Raw genomic sequence first — 27,621 nt, forward strand, 5'->3', positions numbered from 1 at the left:
TGTCTTGCATCATGCAACCTTCTCGAATTCATTTATTAGTTCTAATATATTTTAACAGATTCATTAGGATTTTCATGTCATCTGTGAATAGGGACAGTTGTATTCCTTTCCGATGTGTATGTCTTTTATTTGTTTTTCTTGCCTCGCTGCCCTGGCTAGATGTGCAGCGTTGATCAGAGGTGGCGAAAGAAGGCATCCTTGTCTGTGCCAGTCTCAGGGGAAAGCGTTCAGTCTTTCACTATTAAGTATAATGTTAGCTGTGAGTTTTTTGTAAGAGTCTTTCATCAGGTGGGGGAAGTTCTCTTTTATTCCTAGTTTGTTGAATGTCTCTAGCTATTGTTTGATTGCAAGGGGAATCACAGAAATGGCAGTTTTGCTTCCTCTCGAAGAGGGTACCATTGTGCTGCTAAGCATGTGATGATGCCATTCCAGTAGAAAGCATAAACTTCCTTATGTTTGAGTTCAAATTAATTTCTGGAGTTGAAGCTCAAATTCTTGGGGCTTTCCAATTTAAATAGAGCATCTTTTTGGGTTTTATTGTAGTCGAAACCTTTGCCTTCAATGCCGCCTTCAAAGTGCCGCTCATTTTTTTCTTGAGGTTAGGGAGCATGAGGAAAGAGTGGTTCATAAAGTTTCTATCATTAATTTAATCTATAATCTCACCATAAGTAAAGGGAATTTTCCTAGAACCTATGTCACTACTAAGCACCTATCATGTGCCTAGCACTGCTAAATGCTGAGAACATGATAGCAGATGATGCAGTCTTCATCTTCCTATATATAATAATGACCACTATTTGTGTATTTTCTGTATTTCAGGCACTGAGCTACTTGCTTAACGTGCATTATATCATTTGGTCTTCATATCAACCCTGGGTGATAAGAACTAGTATAATTTTTATTGAAAGAAATATGAGTTTTAGAGAACTGAAGCAAGGTCTGATGCCTGAAAGAGGCAGACCCAGGTTGAGGGGACTCTTAGTCTTTTTATATCATGTTTCTTTCTCCCGTTCTCTTGGAATTTATGCTCTTGCTGCGGAGGCAAACATACTCAAATAAAACAGGGAAGCCTAGAAAGACAAGAGACGAATGTCTTGGGTAGAATCCATAGGTTCTTGAATCGAGGATGGTGTAGTGGCTGCCACAGCTGAGAGCGGCATTGCTGTGAAGATGCTGACCCCGGGGAAGGCGATGGATTGACTGTGGTTTGGATGAACACAGTGAAAAGAGGACTTCAGGGCAGAGAAGCAGCCTGAGGAGAAGTGTGGATGCAGAAATGAGCTTGGACTCCTTGGAGGAAGAGCTTGACTGGAGCGAGAGTTTCTGTCACTCATCAATGAAAGATCTGGCCTGGCGGGGATTTGCGTCAGATTTTGGGGCGTGTGTAGGTAACTGAATACTACAACAAAGGGTTGGATTTAGAAGAGTATTTAATAGTGGAATTAACTCAGTTATTGTTTGTTTTTCTTTGTTCATTTTCATAAACCACACTCCTTGAATTTCCAGGTTTCTAAGAAGATACTGTAGGAAGAAAGGAAGTAGCTGGTTAGTTGGGATCCAGGCTCCCAATATAAGGGGAGCCACTCTGAATTTAGATGTCAGTATTCATTCTGAGATTTTATTTAAAAAAAGTTTTTAATGCTTAAAAAATGGTTAAACTACTCAGCCCAATGACCCTGCTTTGCAGATGAAGAAACATGGGCTTGAAGTGACACAGCTAGTTAGTAAAAGAGCAAGAATTCAAGTTCCAATGCAAGTTTTTTGATGCCAAGTAGCTTCATTCAACAAACATTTATCAGCTGGCTATTATCTCCCAGGAAAGATGCGAAGCTCTGTGGAGTGCAAGGCCCCTGTATTCGAAGACATCCAAAGGGATAGAGTTGCCTCAACAGATAACATGGGAGCAGAGCAGAGGGACCCATTGCATTGCATGGGAAGATCGAAATCGCGGGAAGGGAACTTCACGGAGGAGTGGCGATACCTCACCTGAATCTTCATGAGTATGTTGGAGTTTGCCAGGGAGAAGGGCATCCGAGGCCAAAGCAACAACATATAATACGGAGTGAAGGTGTGAGAGAGCACAGCTTAATCAAGGACTAGTAAATATTTCTCTAATTAAGAAAACTTACCATTTATTAATCATTCTTCTGTGCCAAGAATTGTGCTAGGCAACTTACATGGATTATTTCATGTAATACTCTTAAGAATCCTATGAGCTGGGTACCGATGAGAAAACTGAGTCTTAAGATGGAGAAGGGTCGTGTAAGGTTTCACAGTTAAACAGTGGTAGAGCTGAGAACTGAATCCAGGGAGCTTAATTTCAGATTTAGAGTCTTATGTGCCTCTCTAAAAACAGTTTGGATTTCATCCTCTAGGTCAGTGGTTCTCAGACTTGCATCAGAATCACCTGGTGGGCTTGTTAAAAAAATGGATTCTGGACTTTATCTCCAGGGTTTCTGATGCTGTAGGTCTGAAAAGGAGTCACATTTCTGACAAGCTTCCAGGTGACTCTAACCCTGCTAGTTCAAGGATCACACTTTGAGAACCGCTGTGATGGGCAGCCACTGGAAGTTTTCAAATTTGGGAAGAAAATCACCAGATTTGTATTTTATGCAGGCCTCTCTGGGCAATGAATGGGAAGGGAATGAGTTACAGGCTGGATGAGAGAGGACTCAATGAAATGGTGCTGGAAGAGGGCAGAGAGGGCAAGAGGAAGAGCCGTTATGATGTGAACTTCCAATGTGTGTCCAGAAGCATGAAGATAAAGGGATGCGTCTAAAAGTCATCACATAGGAAGATACTTTAGGTACTAAAGTACTCAGAAAGCTCTGATAAGTGATGGTAATTGTAATTAATAACTAGAAACTATAGACACAGCGTCTGATTATAAATGAGAAAAAAGGATTATAGTAGAAGAAAAAGTAGTTTTAAGTTTCCATGAAAAGAAATGAGAGTGAAAGCTGCATCTTGGTCGTGTCGAATTGAGGCCCTCGTGTGGTGTAACAGAGAGAGATCATGCTGTCGTGGAAAGAGCTGAGCTGGCTTAGGGAGCCTGGTTTCCAGACCTGGCTCAATCACTTACCTCCCACTTTGGCGATGTCACACATCTTTTGAAACTCCATCTCTTCATCTGCAGATGGAGTTGACAACAGTGTCACAGCCTGTCTATGTTAAGACTGGATGAGAGTCTTTACCCTTGTGGTAAAGCTTTTGGTAAAACAACCTCTCATCAGATACCCACTCATTTGTGTTCACATATTCCACAGTGCACGTTACTAAGTGGACGCAAAGACGTAAACTTTCACGAGGCTCACACATGCTGGTGAGCCACCTAGCCAAACGGTTGCCACCTTCTTGCATGCAGGTTTCAGAGCAGCTGAAAAGAAGTGGACTTAGATTGCATTTTGAGTTTTAAAATGTTTTATTATACGCTAGAGTTAGGAACAAAGCTGAGTTATTTCCTGGTGATAATTCCTTTTAAGCTTCAATTATGAATAAAAGTATTTTCAGTATTTAAAGTTCAATATAACTTTACTTTAAATCAACTCCCTTAGTTGATTTTTAAAACTGCTGACAAATGTTTTCAAGCTACTAGTCATAGCTCTTATTTTAACTGTTTAATTCTAGAGTATTAGCAAACGAATATGTACATCTGTGTCTTTCTTATAAGCCAATGAAAACTTAAGAAGTGACGTTATAGAGATTGTATTTGGTCATCATAACGGTTAAGTATTCATTAACTCAGGCATCACATTAACACCTTCCTGCCCCTCAACTCTCACACCCAGTCCATTAACAAGTCCTTGTCCCAACTCTCCCGATTTTCTCCCTTTCCACCGCACCATAACTTCTTTGGTGTGACATGTCACTGTTTTTCGTCTGAATTGCTGACGTCGTTTCCACACTCATCTATTACATCCATTCTCGATTCCCTCCAATCCATACCCATACTGTATGGAGATTAATGCTTCAAAATGTGATTAAACGTCCACCTGCTCAAGCCCTTTTAGGCCTTTCCATCGCTTTTAGGATAAAGAATATCACCTGACGTGACCCTTGAGGTCCCACGTGACCTGGCCTCTCCTAACTCCTCCAGCCTCATTTCACTCCATGCTCACGTTTGCTCTCCCTTCACTGGTCAGACTGGCTGTTTCTTCGTCTCATGCACATGCTGCGCCTCCACCCTACACAGAATCTTTACATATCCAGCTCCCTCTGTTGAGAATCTTCTCCTCCTCTCGTCTCTACTTATTCTCACTTCGCTTCAATTCACATCGCTCACAGCTCAGCCGACACTCCACAAAGTCTTCTATGACTCTCCTGACTAGATCGGTCAGAATTCCAGTGGTTATCCCTGACCTGCGATTTTGCTTTTCACAATTTCAGTTATATACTCAGTCGGTCTCCGTCTGAAAATATTAAATGGAAAATTCCAGCAATAAACTATTCCTAAGTTTTAAGTCGTGTGCCTTTTCCATTTATTTCTGTGTCCGTTTGATGTTATGGAGGGCAGGGGATTATGGTCGATCCAGCTCCTTCCATAGTACCAGTGCTCAGTGCAGGGCTTCGTACACAGTAGGAGCTAATGAGTATTTGTGGAACGAACGAATATTCTTAGAGAGCAGAGATTGTTCTGGTTGTAGGGGCTTATGCTTGAATTCCACTGGGAGTGAATGTAATGCATAGAAGTTTAGGATATAAATGGAAGGCATTGAATGAAGTGACAGTATTGATTTCAGCTCTCAATTGTGTAATTACTAACAGCACAAGTCCTGTTTGCGTTTGAATAGGCATATGCTATTTCTCCACTGGAGAACCCCTGGGGACATAGATTACTCATAGAACTTTGCATCTGTGGTTTAGAATCTTAAGTGGTGTCTACTTTATACACATTTGCAGTCCTGGATTGCGGGAGCGATTGAGCCAGCTTGTTTCTCTATTAGCTGTCATAATTTTTTTGCTCAATTTAAATTGGCAAGAGACTGTTGTTCAGTTTTTATTCTGAAATTTCTAATAGCTCTTGACCAAAGCAGAATAGAAAAACAAGACCTAACTCAAAAAGTTTTAAAATAAAACAGGAAGAATACATGTGGGTGTTGTTTTCTTACTTTCATAGTGTGTATGCTGCAGTTATTGCTAAATGATGCTGCTGAAAATCAGGTGGTCAGTATGGTTTAACGTCGTAGTCTTAGAAGTGTTCTGGGAACAGCATTAAAATCAAGCCAAGGTATGTCAATTCTGCATAAGGAGAAACTAGATATAGATAAAGTTTGAATCAGTTCATGAAAATTTTGTAATTTCTTCAGGAGGCAAGAAAGGCAACCCTCAGTCACCTATCTTTCAGATCTCACTGTTAACCCCAAGTCCTCTTTCCTTAATCAGAACTTAGGAACAAGGATGCACAGAACCATTTCATGAAAAGGTAGACTGTGCATTTGTATAAATGCAACTACTATATTGCAATTAAGCAATACACACACTGCTGCTTTGTACCACCAGCAAAGTAAATAAAAGACTGTTCTGCTGCTTACAGTTTGGAGATGATTTCCATGGAGGAGCAGCCATGGTTTGTCACGCAGAGATCTAAACCTTAATATCCGTCCAATTCATAGTAAATGATGTTAATAATATATTAAAATTACATTATGAATCAGACTAAGCAATTCAACATTCAAGGCATAAACAGATTAACTCAGAGTAATTTATTCTAATAATCCATTTCTCTAAATATGGTTCTTACATTACTTGCATCAGAATAGCCTATTATACCGGTTCTTGTCTGGCTCCCAAAGTCCCCCTTCCTTCTCCCCACCCCGTCAACCTAATGAATCCTAATCTTGGGGAACAGACCATAAGCACCAACATTTTAAACAAGCTCTCAGAGTAATTCTTATGCCTAATAAAGTCTGAGAACCACAGAGCGATTTTGAGGGCCTGAGACTGTCAAAGATTTGTTTATAGTTGTGGGTTTTCTTCTGCCAGGGGGCAGTGTTTTCTGAAATACAGCTGGATTAGTACATCATGCTGGAGGTGAATTTTAGTCTTTCTCATACACTTTTTGGTTTATTGATCCAACCACGGTGCTTTGTACCACAATCTTAAACACCAGCACAGGTGAACTTTCTGAACTCAATTTTGTTGTAGAAGGTTTCGGGCTATATTTCAGTCATGTTCATTGAGTTTCTAGATCTACGGTATGCATCATCAGCCTTTTGGTTTTCTCAGTTTTAGACAATGAGAGGTAACTGCATTTTGTAGTCGTTTTGATGACCAACACAGGTACTTTGGTCATCCTCCTGACAATTAATTTATAATGACGTCTTGTAGTAAAATTCTGGCTAGCTATGGTTAGATGATGTGTGTGTATGTGATATGTGCGTGCGTGCGTGCGCGTGTATGTGTGTGTGTGCACATGTACGCTTGTGTGTATGCGTTTGTTAATGAGTTCCACATGCATGATGATCTGGTAGAAGATAAGATTCTTTGGCAGAATAGCTAACAGCAATAGTGACTGAGCTTGGTCCTCGGGGATAATTGGTAACAAGTGCTGTACAGAAGCCAATTACGGATTGACTTGGCTATTGCACTTAAGGCATTTTCCCCCTGCACAGCTACTCTGCATGTCAAAAAATTAATAAATGATGTTCAGCTTCTGAGTCTAATTTTTTTTTTTCTAAGGGAAGCCTTTATTGTCCTCAAGCTAAGTTCTGAAATCAAATGGCAGACAAAATCTAAAGTCATTAGACTCCGGTTGAGGGCTGAGGAAGCTGGAGAGAAGAAGAGGCAGGTTTTTTTGGAGCACTTGGAACACTGTGGCATCCAACACAAGCACAGGATTGCCCTGATATTTCCCTTTTTGGCTTATAGTGTATCTCTGTAGAAGCAAGCCTGTTGAACTTTAACATAGATAGTAGAAAAATCTTCCCTAAACCTTGCTAAGCAGCCGACTCCAGATCACTTCAGGATGACACACAGACTTTTAAGCAAGACACTTCTACAGAAAAATTCATGAGCCTGCCATCTCTGCAGAAATGCAAAAACTAAAAGCATCTTAGAAAGGCAACTTAAAGTTTGACAGTTTGTTTTCTTTTTCTCAATGAGCTGTTACTAAATTCTAGAATATATAATGAAACCCAGGCCTACTGTGCAACCCACTATAAACAAGTTCTTGCTTTTGGGCTATCATGTTTTATGTGAGCACAGCCACTGCTCCGTTAGTAATTTGTTACATGGTAAGTGCATTTTTGTTTACGTACACACATATGATCTGGGCAAAAATGATGGTCCTGGAGCCTGGCAAGAAAAACCAAAGACAAACCTTCTTCCCTCATTTGAATCCTAAAAGCATACAGTATTTAAATAACTTTCGGATTTAGAGATCTTGATTCCTTTTAGAAGTCTTCTGCTTGCCAAATAACTTAATAAAGAAACTGTAACACTCACAATGGTCTCAGAGGACACAGTTTTCAGTGGGTGGATAATTTAACTGGGAAATAAGTAACCAGGGAAACAATTTTTTTTTAAGGCTCAATTCTTCCTGCCATTGACATTGTCTTCCTAAATTCAATAAAGTTTCTAATAAAGCTTCCTTATCCACTCTCCCATCCCTCCTCCCCCGACAAAACAAAACAAAACAAGCTGACAGTTTTTTCAGGAAGAAGAGGCAGAAACTGAAATGATTTTCCCCCTCCTCATAGGGCAGAGGACTTTATGCTGCTTAGCTGGCATTCCCAGTGCTTTGATAAAAGTTACTTCTCTAAACTCTGACAACATGGGGAAAAATAATGCTATCTCTTCGGTTAGTTACAGTCTTGGGAGAGTTCATCGTGAGAAATACGTGAGGAGTCAGGAGTATTTCAGAATGTGGCGATAGCGACAGGGTCGTTTAAAATGCCAGAAGAAATAAATAAATGAGAAAGGCAGGGAAAGTTATTAGGTTTATAAATTATAAAACCTTTCTTGTTTTTCTAAAAAAAGTAAAGTCGTGAGGTTGACGACATTGAATAATTACATTGTAAAACCTTAAAATCTTAAAGCTGGGAGAAACTCTTTTATGGTTCTGTTTCATTTTTACCGGATAAAATACATTTGGTTTCTTTTTTATAAACCATGTTTTTGTGAGGGAAGGAAAATGAACATGAGCTGTTATTGGCCACAGCAACATGAGAAACCCTCATGTTAGCAGAGGAAACCACGTGAAAGTGTCTGTGTGTTAGGGGAGGGACCGATAAGGGGGTGGAGAAAAGAAGGATGATGTTACAAGCCTCTTATGCTCAGAGCTGTGATTTGTGAACAAGCTGTGATGAAATCAAGCTTTGGACAAATCAGAGGAGCCTGTCAACCTCCCAGGTGGGATTACTTGTAGTTAATAGACTGAGCTCAGAGCCCCAAAAAGCAGTGCATTCAGTGTAGGCAAAGAGAACACACTGCAAAAGGCTTTCCAAGAAACCCTCTGCCATGGCGGGGAGCAGCCCGTTCCAGCCGAGTCAGGTAGGAGAGGGATGGATGGCAGGGGAAAGACTTGACCTTCAGAACCAGTTCCTGATTTTGAATTTTTCTTTTTTTTTGCTTTAAGAATTAAGACAGTTTTTTATGGTGCACTTTGGGAGTTACAGGATTGGGCGGTGATGTCGAAGTCATTTGATTGCCTTCAGATAATCCGATTTACTCTTGTCTAGCTGTATGTGACAGCTTGACCTCTTTATCCCCTTAGGTAATATCCCTCTTCACTTTTGCTATTGGAGCCAATATCTGCTTAGGATTCACAGCAAATCGAATTAAGAGGGCAGAAGGATGGGATGAAGGCCCTCCTACAGGTAGGTGTAAAAACTATTTGCACTTTCAATGCTTTTAAAATATGACACACTCGGTAATCAATCTAAGCTCATCGAGAAAGTCATCTTTAAGGTAATCTTGCAGTAAAACTAGTTTAGTCCTAGATTTCTCTGGAATAAAATCAGCTTTATGTATCATTCAGGTAAGAGAACATGGTCTTCATTAGAGAACATTTATAATTGCTTCATAACTGGCTATTTAATTCTTTGGACTCTGAAATTCATATATGTTAAAATAAAATGAAAACTCGTGTTAGTAGACAAGGCTAAAATAGAAGTGGTGGGAACAGGTGCTGATTTAATACTGGAGATTTGTTGTCACGTGATACAGGATATAGTATTTCTCTCCAGAAAGTTCTGACCTCGGGAAAAAGAGGCGTGGAAGTAAAAAAGGCAGTGAACTGTCTCTATGAAACTTCAGAAACTTAGAACTATCACATCAAGATTTACCGAAAATAGGAAAAACATAAAAGAGAAAAGTTACTTAAGAGCTGATAAGATGACTTGCAGCATTATTTTCTCATTCGATGCAAAGAAAGGTGACTTCTAAGAGTGTGCCCTGACTTAACTAATAGAAGCGAAGTGAAACAGTTTCTTTTTACAATACACTGTGTCACAAGCAGTGTGGGAATTCTTATGAAGGAGCTCCTTGTGCAGACGGGGGGCTTGACTGACCAGGTCTTAAGTAATGAGTTGGTTAATTTCCTGGAAATTGGAGCTGCTGATGGTTTTATAAATAAAAATTACATATTAAGTCATGGGTACTCTAGGGGGCAATATTTTCTTGACTTTCCCTGACATCTCAGCGTGTTTGTCTACCTTCCTGTGAATTTTGTATGGCTCTGTATTTCTTGACCTGACTACTATAGGAGACTATCACCTGTCTCCGTTTCCCCAGCGTGGGTTTTTATTAACCAAACTATGATGCATGTGCTGTTGGAATGCTAAGTTTTTCTTACGTCAAGTAAGTTACTTTTGTGTCGTGCCGGAAGGTTGAAAGAAACATATTAGAGGTAGTTTAGTGAGTCGAAGTGGGGTGTGGTTGGGGTGAAAAGTGAAAAAATAAATCATAAAAATTGCACCCCCAGGGAGCCAAATGGACAAAATGAGTTGTCTTCTGTTGAAGAGAGAGGAAAAGGTCTCGCTGGGCTGGAGAATCCTGTTTTTATTTGTAACAAATGCCCTCTTCGAAGACCCCTTCTTCTTGTTCCAGACGAGTGTGACTTCCGTGGGAAATCTGACGGTACCTGCACAGACCGGAGGGGGCATCCGCCCCTTGGCATGGTCACGTGGGCAATCTGGCGGTTAGAGAGCCCGCTGCTGGTTCTTTCCAGTGTACCCTAAAAGGAACTTTTTTTATTTTGGTATCGTATTAATATATCACTCTGGCTAAAACTGATGTTAAAAGCTATTTCTTTAATGAATGTATAAAATCAAGTCACTCATGTTCAAAGTCAACTTTTTTGGAAAACAGTCACGAAGGTCTTGGACCAGTACCTTGGGATTCATATAACTTGCTGTGTGGTCTTGGACAAGTCACTTGTGGAGTCTGTTTGCTTAGCTGTACAGTGAGGGGCAGACGTGGATGATTTCTAATTTTTCTTCTGGATTAAAAAAAAAGCCCATGATTCTCTCTGTTCTGTTTCATTGCCTCTGAATTTATGTGATCTCAGCTGGAGAACTTGAAAACATAGAGCGGATTTATTAATCCTTGAATGTATTTTGTGTATAATAAATTATGTCTATACATTGTAAGAAACAGCTATAGGAGCTAATGAATTAATGTTACTTCTGGGAAAATAATATAATCTATGAATCTAAGTGACCTTCAGTGTACTACAAAATACTTGCTTCTTGAATTACTTATTTAAGTCATCAATTACTTTAGGCCTTTATAGTGTCTTCTAAAGTACTTTATTGGCGAAGTGTTATCTATGTGAAGCTTAATCATGGGATACAATGCTATTTAGGTCTGAGGTTTAGGATTTTGGTATGCCGGTATGCCTTTTGTTCTTAGTTTTTCTGTTGATGTGGCTTTGCCTGCGGTTTCGGGACTGTGGTTGATTTCTCCGAAGTAAAGACCAGAGATGTGCTTTGGACACTGGGTGAGAGCACAGTGCACAGGTTAAGCACTTTTATCTCATTAAATGTAATATGTGCCTAGAAAAAGGCCTCCTTCAAATAGCACACGTGATCAGTTAGTCTGTCAGCAAAGGCTTCACATCAGAAAACACTGGGTGAACTTTCATATATACTTTAGAACAAAATCCTAGGAAGAAAGGCAGCCATGCCTGTGTTCAACACTTTTCTGTTCAGAGAAATTCTGGGAAGCTCAGTGCTTCTAGATTGTTTCACCAAATAGAAGGAATACAAAGGGTATCAATACGTAGCCAGCTTCAGACTAAACCGAGCGAGACCTCCCATTCAAAGACGTGCAGTTTCTTGTTTAATAAGTGCAGTTCCTCAGAGTTCTCAACCATAGCCGAGAACGTGCTAGGCACATGCAGCCCCTTGCTGCTGTACTGTGGACTGGGGTGTTAGTTTCAAGGCTCTGACCATGCAAACAAACTGTTATAATTAATTAACTAGCACACTTGTTAGCTGGATTTATTATTAGGACCGAGCGATCTGTTGGAAGTGATGGTGGAATAAGCTTCTTTTTACCAGATCTATAGATTTACTGGAAGATAGGAAACGAGCAGAGCTAATTATAATTCTACTGGGTAAATATAATGGGCAATAAGGTAAATAGGATGGCTGAAACAAATTTTCAAAGAAAATGTAAATAATAAGTGCAGTTTAGTTTGGCATTTTTCTTTAATACATCTGATGTAGCCAGCTTGATTCACCTTTAAGACTGCGAGAGACTTTATCTGTATACAGGTGTGTGTGCACTCATGTCCCTGTGCCTGTGTGTGTGTTTGTGGTGTTATGGCGGTCTATTTCACTGAAGTTTGTGATACTCTTTCAGTGTCCAGGTGAAAATGGGCTGTCCTCTGAAATATAAGCAACTTAATACTTCAAAGACCAAGGGAAATTTATGAGCTTGCCAATATCTGACTAACAGACTTGAAAGCTCAGTTCGATTCATCATCATTTTTAGTGGCTTGAAAGTTTAAAAGTCTGTGATTATGAATGAAATTCATGAGTAAATGTGAAACAAAGAGTGTCTCTCACAACTTTATGAGCAAAGCTTTTCTTTGTGAATCATAGAGAAACCACACAATAACAATAGGAACGAGGAGGTTCAAATTCATTTGATAATTTTAGGAATCTCATTTTACAATGAAAATGAGAAGCTATTTAAAGGATGGGCTAGTAGCATTTAAGAAACTGCAAAGCTGGCAGCTGTCTCAAAAGGAACAGCACATTATGGGACTTCATGTTAAATTTAATGTAGAAATCAGCAGGGGTGAGGGAAGAGTTAATTCAATGTCATTAGACTGAAATGATCTGAATTCAGATCTAAGGAGGGCACGGATTTTTCAGTTCTTTGTGAAGTAGAGCTCTGATGAGTGATTTTTCATTTGTCTTAGAACAATACAGAATCTTGTTTGCATAAACAGAAATCTCAATCTTCAAGACAGTTCAATATAGATTCTTGAATCAACAACAAAAAAAATCAAGAAATCTTCCAAAATCATGTCTTAAAAAGAACATCTAAAATAACTCAGACCCTATGTACAAAATTTGAAAAATCCTTTGTTAGTAAAAATAGTATTATAGTTGTATTCAGATGATCTAAAATTTTAGTGTGCCCTTTGCTAGCTCAAATTAGGCCTAGAAATCTGATTTTTCAACCAGAAAAATGGAGATAATGTTGTCTCTCTATCTGAAAAGGTTTTTATGAATGAAATGCCAAATTAATGCTAATGCGAATATGAGATAACTATATGATGACATGTTTATCTTCAATTATGTTTGAAAGCCAGTGTTTAAATTTTTACCTTATGGAGTTGTCCATACCTGCAATTTAAAATGACGATGTCTCTTTGTTTCACAGCAGATTTGCCAATCATTTGGTCTTGCACTGCTGATTAGCATCCTAGCGCTATTTGAGTAGTTTAGGAGTTGAATTAAAGTGTTTAATTTTTAAAGTCGAAGTTTTAGAAATCGGTTTTGTTTTCGTTTCTGAAGCCTTTCTACATGAATATGTCGTATTTATAAACACGTTGAAAGTACAGGTGTTTGAAAACTTCCCAGGTGGACCTATTAATTTAAAAAATCATCTATGAAATCTTGCCCAGCAGCCGTGAAGAGGAGAGAACAGTGATGTTGGCAGTAACGGATACTTATAGAAAATGGTATATTTGGGAAACAGAGATACTGACACGCAGGCCTGTAGATGAGTGCCGCTTTCCAAGGTATGAGGTCAAAAGTATCAAGAAAAAATTGCACCTTCAATACAAAAAAGTATGACCAGGAGGAATGAATCATATAATCCGGAAGAGGCTTACGGCAGTATTAAATTTTAGAGTTGGGTGGCATCTTGAGTGTCATCCACATTGTCTGCCTCCTTTCTCTGCAGCCGATACTTCAGACAGGGTAGACAGATAGGAGAATTAATTCTGTTTCAATATTCTTGAAAAGGAGGCAGCATAACCAGTCTGTAACCCATTTCAAGGCTTTACTCTCACTTTCAAGAAACACTCCAGCTGAGAAGCACAGAGAATGGGAGGAACAGATAGGGCACTGTATCTCAAACTCTGAATCAGGACCGGACAAAACTTAGAAGAAACAATCTTCCAGCTTTTGGCTGAGCTAACTGTTTTCAAAACTTAAATACTGCCTCCCTCATTGGCCATCATCCAGATCTGAAAATTTTTGTTTTGCAGAGGGATTTGGAGGGACATATGATTGGGAGACCAGGATGAAGCAATTTTTAGGTCACAACTCATGTCATGAATTAATTTCCTTCCAATAGCCTAATTAGATTATCAATAGTTTTTTTTTTCCCCCCTATATAAATGCCACCAAGAATTCTGTAACACTGCATCTGTATATGTATGGTGAGCTGGAATGTTTTAGAAATAAGGTCTTACTTAAGTAAAAATAATTTCACTTTTTACTTGTTTCTATCAGCATTATGAATTTGAAGGAAATAAATCATGTTTTACATTGGTGTTTTTTTAAATCATGAAATTATGCTCCTTTAAAAAATAAGGAATACATAGCATTGTTTTCATGCATATCATATATGTACATATACAGATTTTAAAATTCAAAGTCCCTGTTTTAGAAAAAAATGTGTCGGTGTAGACCCATAATCTTTACGTTTCAAGGCTCTGAAACTGACTTGTATGTTTGAAGTAAAATAACGTCATTTAAATATGTAATGAAAAAGGCAGCAATTTTGTTGGAATCTCATAAAAGTATTGGCAAATGCCTCATACAAAATTCCAAACCTCCGTCATAATTATCACACATTTATGACTTGATCCTTTCAAGGTTTTTATTTTTTTATGGTTTTGTGTTGTTGTTGTTGTTGTTGTTGTTGTTGTTGTGTGTGTGTGTGTGTGTGTGTGTTTATATCCTTGTTAGTTCTGATCTTTATGGAAGCTTCAGTAATGATCTAAGCAGAAAATTATGGGATACCACAAGTTCATTGATCCTTCAGTTTTCAAGCACCTTTCAATAAATTATAGAACCAAAGTGCTAACATCAATATTCTCTTGATTTAGGTCAGAGACAGGAAGGCTTTACAGATTTTAGAATTCAGACTTATAATAAGCACAATAATCAGATACAATAAAAAAAGAAGTCCTAAAATCTGCCCTTAGCCTGGTCTGGGGAGAAGGACATGAGACCTGGGCATGGAATGAAAAAGCCGAACATGGAAGATGAATTACATAACTACAAAAAGAGTAGGGGCTGGAGCTTGTTATGCAAAAACATAGCAGGGATGGAATGGGCCCTGGAAAGGCAAAGTGAGCATTGTTCTACTCTACCACTTTATTTAAAAAGGTGAGATTATTGGATCCGAAGTGGTACATGGCTCGATTCACCTTCTTACTTCTCGTCCTGCCATTGTCAGTTGAATGCAAGTCAGTCAAGAATGAACTTTAGTACGTGTACCCCTAAACCCACACAGGCCCGGGAGTTCATTCTTATTTGACAACTGCTGGCAACTCAATCTTGAGTGCAATAGTTTTTATGAGATTCATCTTTGCATTATGAATGTAAGGGCGACTCTTTCTTAACAAAGCTGTCTTCAGTTTACGGATTGGTACAGAGTGTGGTAATTGATTTGTTTTTCCAAAACAAAGTGTGGGACAAACTTAGAGAGTGATTAAGAGAATAGTAAGAATCACGTTGATAGAATAGATGAAGAGAGGTCAAAAATGGCTAAAAATTCATAGATATTTTGAAGGTACAGAAAGAGAGAAGAGATTATGATGAGGGGAAAGCAAAGGACGTGAATGGAGGAAAATTTCAGATGCATTACTGGACGCCATAAAGAAGAGGACACAGGACAAGTAAACAACGATAAACAACATATCTTGAGATCTCATTATCTCAGCTCTAAGCAGAGCTAAGCATATTTACGTATACAGCTTATGGGAATGATTGCTACTGATAATTTATTAGATGGCTGTTGGAATGATTCTGTCTAAACGGTACCCTTATAAAAGGAATAATTCAGTTATAAGCGTTTTCCTTATCTTAATTTTTACTATAGGACTTCCTTTATTTTTCCTTTTTTTTTTTTTTTCACTCTTCGATCCCGCCTCCCCCCACAGTTTCTTATGGTCCAGCATGTACTGTCGATGGGTTGGCCGAAATCAATAGAAAAATGAGGTTTTTGAACCAGAGGTAGGGCATTGCTTTGGAAACCTGACACTTTCTATGCTGAACTTGTATGGTTTGTATGTATTTCAGCATCCCAGATTCAACCATGCAAAAGGGTTTCACATCTCATGGTCTAGTGAATCTGTTTGCTTTAGTTGAACTGATCTGATGCCATAAAGGCTAAAATCAGGTGATGCTGAGTTCAAAGAGGACTAAAGAGTAAGGGATGAACAGAATGTTCAGATAAATGGGTTCAGTGAACCTTGAAATGTCATTTAGCATCTGCTTTTCCCCTGCTTCTATGTTTTCTTGATTTTAAAAGTAATGCATACTAATTATAAAAGAGTAAAAAATTCATAAACCTGTAAATAAGGAAATAAAATTACAAATAGCATGTCATAAATGATATTTAGATTATATATAAAACATGTCATCATATTTTATACATATATATACACATGCATATGTACATGTACATGTGAGAGAGAAGTAGGTAAATAAAAAGACATTTGTAAAATGTCTTAGAAATCTCAAACTACAGAAAGGTAAAAAGTCTCTTTGCCTCTCTCTTTCTTGGTCATTTTCCCCACATGTAATTCCCATAGAGTGTCTCACAGAAAACTCACACCTGCACTTTTAAAAATTTGTGCACACCTACGCTTCTTCTCAATGCCTCCCCTCTAGCCTCTCTCTCTCATCTCCAGCTCTGGCTCTGTTTTTATTTTTATCTTTATTGCTCTTTTAAAAAAATCTCTGTTATATAGACTTTAATATTATAACACTGTTCTGTACTTTGATCTTTAAAAAACACTTGTTTATGTATTTTGTGGATCTTTCCACATTAGCCCACACAGATCCGCTTGCCCTTTTTAAGGGCTGGGCAATACTCCAGTCGTGGATATAATGATTATTTCTTGTATATATATCTTGGAAAATTTTTGCAAATATATGAGAGATCAATTCCTAGTGATAGAGTTTCTGGGTGAAAGATTCATATGCGTTTTAAAAGTCGATAGATATTTCCAAGTTGTGTTCTATTTTACACATATTTTTATTTCTAGCAACAGGGATAACACTGCTTATATTTTCCATTCATCGGAAATTAATTATTTGGAAAGCTAGGATAAGGACCCAGGGTCATTTTTGTCTTGTCGACCAGCGCTACTTATTGATTAAGATTTTCTTCTTCCTCCGATTTAAGATCTCACTTTTATTATAAATAAGTTCTCATATATCTGGCCCTATTTCTCATCCTCAGCCCCAACAGTGATCTCCTTATTTTCTATTACCACACTGTTTTAATTACTTAACTTCAAAATATATTTTACTATCTAGTCTTCAAATTATTCTTCCTTTTTAGTATCTTTCTGTTTTCATATATTTATTTTTTGATAAATTTTTAATATTCTCTCGAGTTTCAAGAAATCCTGGTCATATTTTTATTGCTAATACGTTGAACATTTAGGTTTATTTAGGAAGAACTGATAGTTTTATAGTGTTGATATTTTTACCTCCAAGATGATTTGTCTTTCCATTTAATTAAACTTTTAAAAGTTTACCTTTGTATAGTGTTTTAATGTGTTCTTCATGTGGGTTCTACACTTGTCATATTAAATTTATAACTAGATATTTTATCTTTTATTACTATGATGAATGGAACTTCCATTTAATTTTTAAATTGATATTGCCTGTGTGTCATATGTGGAATTATCATCTCACTGAATTCCTTTTGTTTTCAAATTTTTGTTGATTCTTGAGATTTCTGTACATACGATTATATCATATGAAAATAATGAAAGAGGATTTACTTTTTACAAGCTGAGATTGTGCAGTTTGTGTTTGTGTAACTTTAGTTAGAGGTGTAGATTTTATGGCTGAAAGAGATCTTAAAAGTCTCTATTCCAATCCCATATGTTCAGCCTGTTCTTAGAACATTTAGGCTCAATTTTCCTTACAAAAAGCTATGGCTTTTAAAATAGGGAAATGAGCTGTTGTTACTAAATGTATAGATGGAAGTTCTGTTCTGTCTTGGCATCAGTAACATCCACAGAGACACTAACCCTCACAAATTTGTAGTCATAATAATTGTAAAGAGTAATAAAAACCATTAGCCAAAACTTGCTACACTTTTTATATGTCTGACCACCTGCTAAGTGTCTTGCATGGATTGTTATGTTCAATTCTCATTATACCCTCCAGTTACTTTTATTAATCCCTGAACTTTACACATGAAGTTCAAGGAAGTTCAACAACCTGCCCGGGGACCATAGCTAGCGGCTGATGGAGCCAGGCTACACGGCCAGAATCTGACTGTGTCACCACACTGTACTGCTTCCCAGAGCTACCCCTCCAGTGTGACATGACCCCGCTCTTCAGTCCCATTGCCTTTGTGTCTTGTATCTTGCAGTGTTATCAGACTCTCCATGGACAAACACCTCCGGATCTTGTAAGGGCAGATGCTTTGAACTTCAAGAGGTCGGACCCCCTGATTGTCGGTGTGACAACCTGTGTAAGAGCTACAGCAGTTGCTGTCATGACTTTGATGAGCTCTGTTTGAAGACAGGTAGGCAACTTTTGGGTCCTCCAGCTTCGATTAGATGTTAAAAATCTCCTGCTGTGATACACCCTGGCACTGCCACCCTGCCTCTGTGGGTTTTAGTTTTGTTTCTTGAATAATTGTCACTTATATGACAAGCACACCCAGTGTGACTGTTGTTTCCACAGAAGGCCCACCCAAAGGTGGTTCTTTGCAGCTACAGTCATTATTTGGTGGTTTTGGAAGTATTCGTGGTGAGACTTTTTTTTTTTTCATCTTTTCCGCGTCTTGCTGTCAATTCCACATTCACTGCTAGGGCACATGGCCTGAAATTGTTCATCCTTAAAGTGTTAGGGTTTTTTGTTTTTTGTTTTTTTTTTGGTATCTATCTGTCCATCTGTCTATCTGCCTGCCTGCCTGCCTGTCTGTCTGCCTGTCTGTCTGTCTATCTAAACTATCTGTGCTTGTCTGCACAGTTTCTAGCGTTTGTTTTATTTCATCTTATCCTATTGTGACTATTGGTCTACTCTGACGTTATTCCCCGTTCTCCGTGCAAGTGGAAAATCGTTATGGAATTCTACTTGGGATCATAGGCTTAGGGTAACTCTAAAGGCTTTCTGCTTTTACCTTTACCTTTCTTTTATACCGGAACAATCAGTAGAATGTATAGGCTTCCGAGTTAATGCACATGAGTCGAGAAGGAGCACATTTGGAAACTTTTGCCATTCTACCTCCTCTGTTTCGAAGCCCTGCACTTTAGGTGGGACAGTGGAGACAACTCGCTGGCTGTCCAGTAGGCCTCTGGGCGACATGACATGCAAACTCTGAAAAAGATGGCAGTCAACCTGGGCTGCAGGTCACTAGATCCAGAGACTCCGCAGCTCCCTTGACAAGTTATTACTTGGTTTTGGAATTTTATGGTTAGATGATTCTTTCAAAAATCTAACTCCTAGTATCACGGATATTACTCAGATCCTTCAAATGATATCATTAGAATAGAGATATTATTCTTCTTTACTATAGAACTAGCCCTTAGTTTCTATGAAAACTGACATCAAATCTCTTACTAGTTCTGATTTGTTTGTGTGCCAGCCTCCCCACCCCCGCCAATAAGAGAAGTTTTGTTAGGTTGGTTTTTCTATAATACATTTCCCAAACATTTGGCCTTTTTTGGGGGGTGGGAGGGGGACAGGTTACTTTCCTTTGGAACTTCTCTCAGTTTTCTTAATTGTAGGTCTCCAAACTTAAATGCTGAGAACCTTGAAAACTGCCTATGTGGATGGAACAGATGTTCTAGTAGAGTCCTTCGTCTCTAAAACATTATTCCAAACGAGCAGCCTGTGTTTGCTTGGCACGGAGGGACTAACATTTTATGTTCCGTCTCTTCCTTGAGTATCTTGTCCCTGACGTGCCATCTCAGCCCTCTAGACTCCTGATCTCAGAGCTCCTTGTGAGGTTTAATGCGTCTCCTGACTCTAGCTTAGCTCTCTCCAAATGCAGCTCTTGCCTTTCTTCCCAGGTTTAATAAATAACATTTTTAAAGTCGTTTATTTCCCTATGTATAAAGATAACATATGCCAAATGTGGAAGAATCAAATATCAAATAATAAAAACGGTGAAGGAGAAAACAAGTCTTTGAGATCCTACTATGCTGACACAAGCAATAAGCAGTGTTTCAGTGTAAACTTTGACTACTCTGTGTATGTGTGTGTTTAGAATGTGTGTGTATAGTTATACAAATGTGTATATGTATATATACACTTGAGGGTATATTGTATGTATATATATCCTTGTGCACGTCATCCTTTTGAATGCCTACATGGTAGTCCATTGAACAGACACAACCGACTTCATTAAGTAAGTGATCAGCATTTATATTTTCTTTCATTTTTGCTATTACTAACAATGTACAATGAACATTATTCATGCATATTCATATTTTTGTCTATTTTCCTTAGGACAAATTCCTCGAATTTTTGGATCAAAGTATATATGCATTTTTAAATTGTAAATATATAGTACAGAATTATACTTCTCAAAGTTTATATTTCTCTCAAAGGGCACAAGAGACTTTCACCACTTCCTTTTCAGTAATTCTCATTTTTAAAGTTGATGTTCTCATATGTTAAAGTCTTTTTTTCTTACCTGATAGGTCACTTTCTTATTATCAATAAGGCTAAATACTTTTTGTGTTTATTCCTATGTTTGCTTTGAGAATTATACAGCTGACTGACTTATACTTTGCTTGTAGTTCACACCAAACTCTTAATTTTTAAAATTTCATTCTTATATGAAGTCAGTAGTTCCTAAATAAATCTAGCTAGTTAATAGTGATGCTCTTTTGTAAGCAACAGGATTTTCATATGGACTTAAGGGGGAATGAGAGTAAGTTGGTAGGTAGAATTATCTTTGAATTGCGGAGGGAAAAAACTCATGATCTGCAATAGTTAAAGTAACCTTGGAAAATTGCTTACCATTGGGAAGAGCAGGTCCTGGGTAAAGGAATTCCAAGCATTTAATCTGCTTGGGAAGAGAAGGCAGTGGAAACAGGGGAGATCCAAAAAACAGAATGGAATCAGGATGCAAAGGTAATTCTAAGAGAATGGAAATTGAACAGTAGTTGCGTGGTTTTCTAGCATGGCAACTAATACACTTTATCTGTTCAGACACTCAACAATAGTCTCACTTAGCAGACTATTACTATGGAGCAAGACTGCTTTCTAAAATTGTTACCTCCACGTATAACATCTTTTCAGAGATGAAGGCTTGCAGTGTCCTTTAGCTCAGAGAAGCCAGCTTTCTAGATCATTCCGCCTCCAGCAGCAGCTCCCGCCCCCATTCCACCGTTCTACTCTCTATCAACGCCGCCCTGTTATTTTCTTCATGGCACTTAGCGCAAGCTGAAGTTCTCTTGTTTACTGGTCTACCTGCTTGGAGCTTACAGTCTAGTGGATGAAAAAGTCAAACAAAAAATACGGCACTCTCTTTAAAATAAAAATATTACTTTTCTGAATATAACCTCATGGTAGAGTTGAGCCATAAGCTCTCAATCAATTATGCTCAGACAGAAATCTGTAACCCGTCGACTCTGACTTCTCATTGTAGGTATGGCCCCATTTTGGTCAAAGATTGGAACTGTGACTGTTTTTAATATCCTTCTATACCCTTTATATCTTTTTAGGACTTTACTTCCAGGTGCATCTTATCGCAGCTGAGGGCCATTTAGTTGCACTATCATTTGTATTTAAATCAAGCCAGGTAAAGTTAAATAAAGCTACTTCAGAAAAGAGCTGAGCTATAGAGGCTATGCCTATGATGGCCTATATCCGCATTACAAACCTCAGATACCTTATATTTTGGGGTCTTTTAGAACATTTCACAAACAGTAAGAGTTCCATTTTTTTCCAAAGGAGCCCGATTGCGTTTGGCTTTGTACTCTGATTTGAAAAATTAAGCATTCATTTTATTTGTAAGTCCTCCAAATATCATCCGGGCCTCAGGCCAACTCTAATTTCACAAGCAGATTAAATGATGTGGGATTTTAGCTCTTTTTGTTGGCAAGCCTTGCAAGCAATTGTGGCCTCTTTCATCTGGTTTGCGTGAAGCAGCGAAAGTGTTTTCTTGTGCCGATTTCAGCTGGCGGCTGGGAGTGTACTAAGGACAGATGCGGAGAAGTAAGAAATGAAGACAATGCTTGTCACTGCTCAGAGGACTGCTTGGCCAGGGGAGACTGCTGTACTAATTACCAAGTGGTTTGCAAAGGTATGTGTTTCCTTGGATTGGCTCGAGCTTTAAAAGAAGAAAACCTGGAGATGCTGCTCCAAGAGACCCTGGACGTTGGCGATATGACACCTTGGATAGGGGCTAGGGAGGAGGGAAAGGGCTGCGCTTTTTCATTTCTCATACTTCTTTCTTACTTTTGCTTCCCTGCATTTCAATGATCTGCAACAACTCCAAATCCCATACTTACATGAAACCTCAGTAATGAAGAGATTTGTAAAGCTCCCATCTTGGTTTTAGGTCTGGTTTCCTAGAAGCGGAGCCTGAGACAGGAATTCTATACGAGGAATTTGTTGAGGGAATGCCCTGCAGGAAAGTCGTATCAGGGAGCAAAAGAAGTCGGGGTGAGGGAGGCAAGCAAGGACAGGGACTGGGGGAAGTCTCACCTTGGCCTGCTCCACTGCAGGCTCTAGAAAGAAAATCCCAGAGTTCTTACCCTCGAGGCCAGGGGACCTGGCTTTTGTACCTGCCGGATGTCAGCTGTAAGCGAGGCACTAGCAGCAGCCCGAGGAGGGGGTACCATCTGATAAAGAGGGTCAGGGAGCCAGCCACACACAGATGCTGCTGACTTTGTATGGTTGATTGTAGAATATGATGGTAAATGGACTACCAGAAATATAAAAGATGCAGTTTTTGGCTTTAAGGAATTTAAGTTGCCTTGGCACCCACTTAGAGAAGTTAATGGAAAGGTCTAAGAATCTTTATGTAAAGTTTTCAAGTCACTTGTTAATGTTTAAATTAAGTCCTTCTTCCTAGCTGTAACATGGAGCATTTAAGAAGCATTTCTGTTAACCATGAGGAATATGGTCAGTAATATTGTATTAAATATGTACAGTGTCAGATGAGTACTAAACTTATTTGGGTGGTCGCTTCATAAAGTATATAAATGTCTAATCACTATGTTGTACACCTGAAACTAATATAATATTATTTGTCAACTGTAATTGAAAAAAAGTTAAAAAAAGATTTTGAGGAAAAAGCAAATCAATTTGGAAACATATATAGTGTTCAGTTGTGGCAAGAGTGTATTACATTAATCCTGAGTTCGGAAAATTTCCCCTATGCAAAGCATAAATTTGACTGAGAATTTGTTTCCTTTTCCCTTTTAGTTCTCTTGTAGCAAATGTGCCAATGAGCACAAAGACTATTAGAAGAAAAATAAAGAAAAAGTCCTGCGTGTCATTGAATCATTAAACATTGGCTTTTGCTGGTTTATAATTCTAGTTTTCAGTACTTTTGTGAGGCCCATGTGTGTGTCCTGGGTTATTACATGTGGGGTAAAGCGTCCCCACTGTAAGGAACATGGACTTACTTACCTGGTTGTCAATAGTTAGAGTCTTGTGAATCAAGGAGATTTCCAATGCTCTTTACGTGGGAGCAATAGCTCTAAAGTCTTGGTCATAAATTTTACTTATGTTAAAGACTCATGATTATTGTTTGTTTTAGAACAATTGAAGGCAAATGCTTTTTGATAATTTTTATTTTCTTTAAAGGAAGCCTCATTTTTTTTTAATCTGACTTCTTTTCTGTTCTCTATTCTTGATAGGTATTCAGGAAAGATGCCAGTTTATGCCCCCAGATCTTGGTGGAAGATAAAAGTGAAAGATAGCATTAGTTTTTATTCCTAAACTCAAGGGCTGTACACAGATCCACTGGCAAATAATCTATTGCAATATTCTATCTGTCACCCCTGAGCATTCTGAGCCCTTCCTCACAGCTACGGGAAAGTGGCGCCGTGCTTTTTATGGCTGTGAGATGTTCAGTGGTGGAGAAAAGAATATTCCATCTAATGACCAAACGGTTTATTTCTGGAGGGAAACAAACATGAAAATCTGTTCACTGACACCACTGGCGTTTTTATCTAGAAACCATTTAGACTCAGAAGGTTCACATAAACACCACTTGCGGTTATTAAATCTTAGCTTTCGCATCATGTATGGGTATACTTTAGGAAGCCAAACCAGACACTAGATTTTATTTCAGAATTTCTTTCTAGATGGTGTCCCATAAACAACAATATCAACCAGGACACAGATCCTGGAACTGTACTCTTCAAAGCTCTGGATAGCATTCTAAATAAGATTCACCAATAAATCTACCCATTTTCCTTATAGGAGAGTCGCACTGGGTAGATGATGACTGTGAGGAAATAAAGACACCGGAATGCCCTGCAGGGTAAGTGTATTTTATGGATAGTATGAATGTTCATGTATTAGTTGATAAAATATTACAGGATATGGAGGAGTAAGTGGTTAAAATGTAAAACTGAAATCCTCTTATTCGGGTAAACTAATGAGAAGTTATAAGTAATTTACCAGTAAAAGCTAGAATAGACATCTTGAAGTAGTGTAATTAAAAATTTTTTTTCCTCCTGTCACCTGTGCACACATCAGAGACTGAATATCCCCTATATTCCACCTTAGCTGAAGATTTTACAAAGTGGGTCACAATATCACTGGAGAGGGGAAAACACATTCCTGGCAGTGATTCGCTTCCTCAGAGCTTTTTCCTGAAGTGCTGCTTTTTGCTTTTTTAGGGGGTGGGGAGGATTATAGAACGTCTCAAAAATATCATCCAAGATGGTAACTCCGACCAGATGCTGCAGAAACTTGACAAACCACTGAAGCACTGCTTTGCTGGGGTACAGCCAAACTTGAGTGACACCCCACAGCTCAAGTGTGACCAGCATAAGGCATTTATTACGCCTTCCAGGAAACTGTTGAAAATTCATGGACCCTTAAAATGCCTGGCAGCAAATAAATTTTCAACGAATGCGTTTTTATTAATGTATTTGTTTCAGTGTAATTTGTTTTAGACGGTATAGCCTGGGACACAAAAATCCAAATATTTAGATATTGTCTTGATTTTTGTCTCCTTTTTAACTTTAATGGGCCACTTGACCTTCCTTGGTCTTTTAGAATGGGATGGCAATAGTTCCTGACTTTAAAAGTGTTCAGTTATTTTTGAGGAAAAAAACAGTCTAAGTGGTGTAAGCCCTTTTAAATGATACTAGTAGTGATAATAATGAACTCTTATATGGTATTATTCTAAGAGTTTAACATGTGATTCATTTAAAATATGCCTTATTTATTATGTAACTTCAAATAAACTCAAGCCTATACTTGCTGAATTATCATCAAACTATTAGAAATAGTCTTGTACATAGTTTAGTATTCTCAAGTCTGACTATACAACTGTATATTTAGAATATAACAAAGGGCCTATTTCATCAGATCCTGCCCTAGTTATATGGGTAGTCTAGTCCTTTATTAGCTTTTTAGAGATCTTCAATAATTTCAATTATTTTTGAAACGACTTTATAATTAAACCTAAAAGGATTTTTTTATTAGTGCTTAGTTATAGTAACAGTACCATTCATTTGATATTCATTCATTCATTCATTCATTCATGTATGTGATAAATATTTATTGAAGCCTTATTAATGGTCCACAAAATAGAAAGATGAATAACATACAAACTGTGCTTTGGAACTAGTGAAGATAAACATGTTAACAGGTCATTATACCATAATATAATATATATATATAAATGATAAAAGAGGTATGAATCAATATCTTAAAGAAACTCAGAAGTATGAACAACTAACATTACAGAAGAGGAAAACTGGAGCTGGGTTTTAAAGAATAAAATAGGCGTTTTCCAGGTAGCAAGTAGGAGAACACCTATTCCAGGCAAATGCTACAGCTTTTTACATTGGGAAAACCTCGTTTGCCTTGTGAGAGGCAGCAGTGGGGAAGCTCATTAGAAGAGATCTGGAGTCCAGTCCCCTCCCTGGCCATTTGATGACTTTGGTCATTTACCTCTTAGACTTAAGTTGCCACAAATGTTCCGTGGCTGGAGGCCCAGGCTTGGACACATGTCCTCACTTGGTTTCGTCTTGGAAATCATTGGTCCCCATTATTGAGAATGACTCAGATGATGGAAACTGTGTGGCAGTAATTTTTCTAAAGCTTCATGTGTTTCTATTTCAGGTTCGTTCGCCCTCCGTTAATCATCTTCTCTGTGGATGGTTTCCGGGCATCGTACGTGAAGAAGGGCAGTAAGGTCATGCCGAACATTGAGAAACTAAGTAAGTCATTTTCATACTGTGTTCTCACCTGTAACCCATGATCTGCACGGGAATGGCTGAGTGATGGACTTTGAGATCTACAGACACATACGTGTATTTTCTTATTTGAAATACAAAAGTGAAGGTCATGCATGCATTTGGTAGTTTATAAAATGGATTTCCATACCTGGAGTGATTTCCATTGGTTCTCGTGTTCTAATACCTGAACTCTGTTCCAGGGTCTTGTGGCACACACTCTCCCTACATGAGGCCTGTGTACCCCACAAAAACGTTCCCCAACTTATACACTTTGGCCACCGTAAGTATTTTTTCAAACGATGTAGATTCGAATGTCTGATTTCATTCTGAAATGACTTCAAGGGAGGTTGTTGCAACATGTTCCTTAGTGCACACAGAAAATCTTTCTGTTTCTCATCTCATCTGCCTTGGTTGTTCACAGTAAATGCCCTTTACAACTTTCTGGGTGACCGAACTTGACTGCAACTTTAAAACTGAAAACTTTTTTCAAGTACAGTTCTGTCTGAACAAAAACATTAAATCTCTCTTAAGTACCGTGGGATCTATTGTGTATTTTCTGAATTTTCAAATAAAAACGTTGAATTCAGGGCTGCTATGCTTTAATTTTCAGGTACTTTCCATTCTACCTTGCTTTCTTCTTTAAAAACATAATTTATTTATTTTGTTATTCATTTTTATTTGGTTTAGGGTAGAAATGGAACTTGGGAAAAAGGAAAAGTGTACTCAGAAATAGAAGCTTCTTTGGAGGCATACAAATAAGTCAATTTCAACCTAAAGGTTAATTTATGTTAATAAAAATTGTTATCTTATTATTTTGCCATAGTTAAAAAAGTCCAAATACTAAATTTCTTATCATCATGTCAAGTTACTCAAATGACTTATAATTAGTCCACAGATAATATTCTTGTTTGCTCAGATAGACACATATAAAGGTTATATATAACTTAACGTAAATTCGAAAGCTAAATATTGCTATAAAACCTTCTATGGTAAGAACATTTATAATAGAACTAATATGTGTGGATTATTATATTGTTATTTTAACAATAAATTTCCTTTTGTTCAAAGGGGCTATATCCAGAATCACATGGAATTGTTGGCAATTCGATGTACGATCCTGTATTTGATGCCACTTTTCATCTCCGAGGGAGAGAGAAATTTAATCACAGGTGGTGGGGAGGTCAACCGGTAAGTCTTGCAATTTTTTTTTGCATGTGTGTGTCTGTGCATTGAAACATTTCATCTCCCACTTATTACCTGTGAAAAAGGTGCATTTAATTTTCTCAGACTTGGCAATATTTCTGTCTTTCTATATTGTATATGTATATGTGTATGTACATAACATATGTGTGCATATAATATGTATGTATGTGTATATAACATTTGTATGGATATACACATATGCATATATAAGGTTTATGTAGACATACGTCTATGTGTACATATGTGTGTATGTGAGGCTATGATTATAAAAGCGTGAGGTGATAGTGGTGGCAATGGTGATGCAGGGGTGAATTTCAAAAATATTTTGAGGAAGGAATAGATAGTCAGATCTTATTGATTTACTAGATTTG

The 27,621-nt window shown here is 38.0% G+C and overlaps 1 protein-coding gene across 6 annotated transcripts in view; it reads left to right on the forward strand.

The window, feature by feature from the left end:
• ENPP2 (ectonucleotide pyrophosphatase/phosphodiesterase 2) overlaps positions 1 to 27,621 on the forward strand; it is a 96,466-nt gene that overhangs the window by 16,428 nt on the left and 52,417 nt on the right. The window contains exons 1-8 of one of the 6 annotated variants that reach the window (XM_039853572.1): positions 8,253 to 8,490; positions 8,714 to 8,816; positions 18,031 to 18,186; positions 21,796 to 21,921; positions 24,054 to 24,114; positions 25,932 to 26,029; positions 26,248 to 26,327; positions 27,116 to 27,235. In XM_039853572.1, the coding sequence (XP_039709506.1) occupies positions 8,458 to 8,490; positions 8,714 to 8,816; positions 18,031 to 18,186; positions 21,796 to 21,921; positions 24,054 to 24,114; positions 25,932 to 26,029; positions 26,248 to 26,327; positions 27,116 to 27,235 (777 nt within the window). In that variant the 5' untranslated portion in view covers positions 8,253 to 8,457. Of the gene's footprint in view, positions 1 to 8,252; positions 8,491 to 8,713; positions 8,817 to 18,030; positions 18,187 to 21,795; positions 21,922 to 24,053; positions 24,115 to 25,931; positions 26,030 to 26,247; positions 26,328 to 27,115; positions 27,236 to 27,621 lie in introns of those variants that run through there. The other 5 variants (XM_039853569.1, XM_039853567.1, XM_039853571.1 and 2 more) reach the window with 5 other exon arrangements.

The sequence above is a fragment of the Pteropus medius genome, unplaced genomic scaffold, assembly GCF_902729225.1.
Source record: "Pteropus medius unplaced genomic scaffold, Ma_sr-lr_union100, whole genome shotgun sequence".
NCBI lineage: Eukaryota > Metazoa > Chordata > Mammalia > Chiroptera > Pteropodidae > Pteropus > Pteropus medius.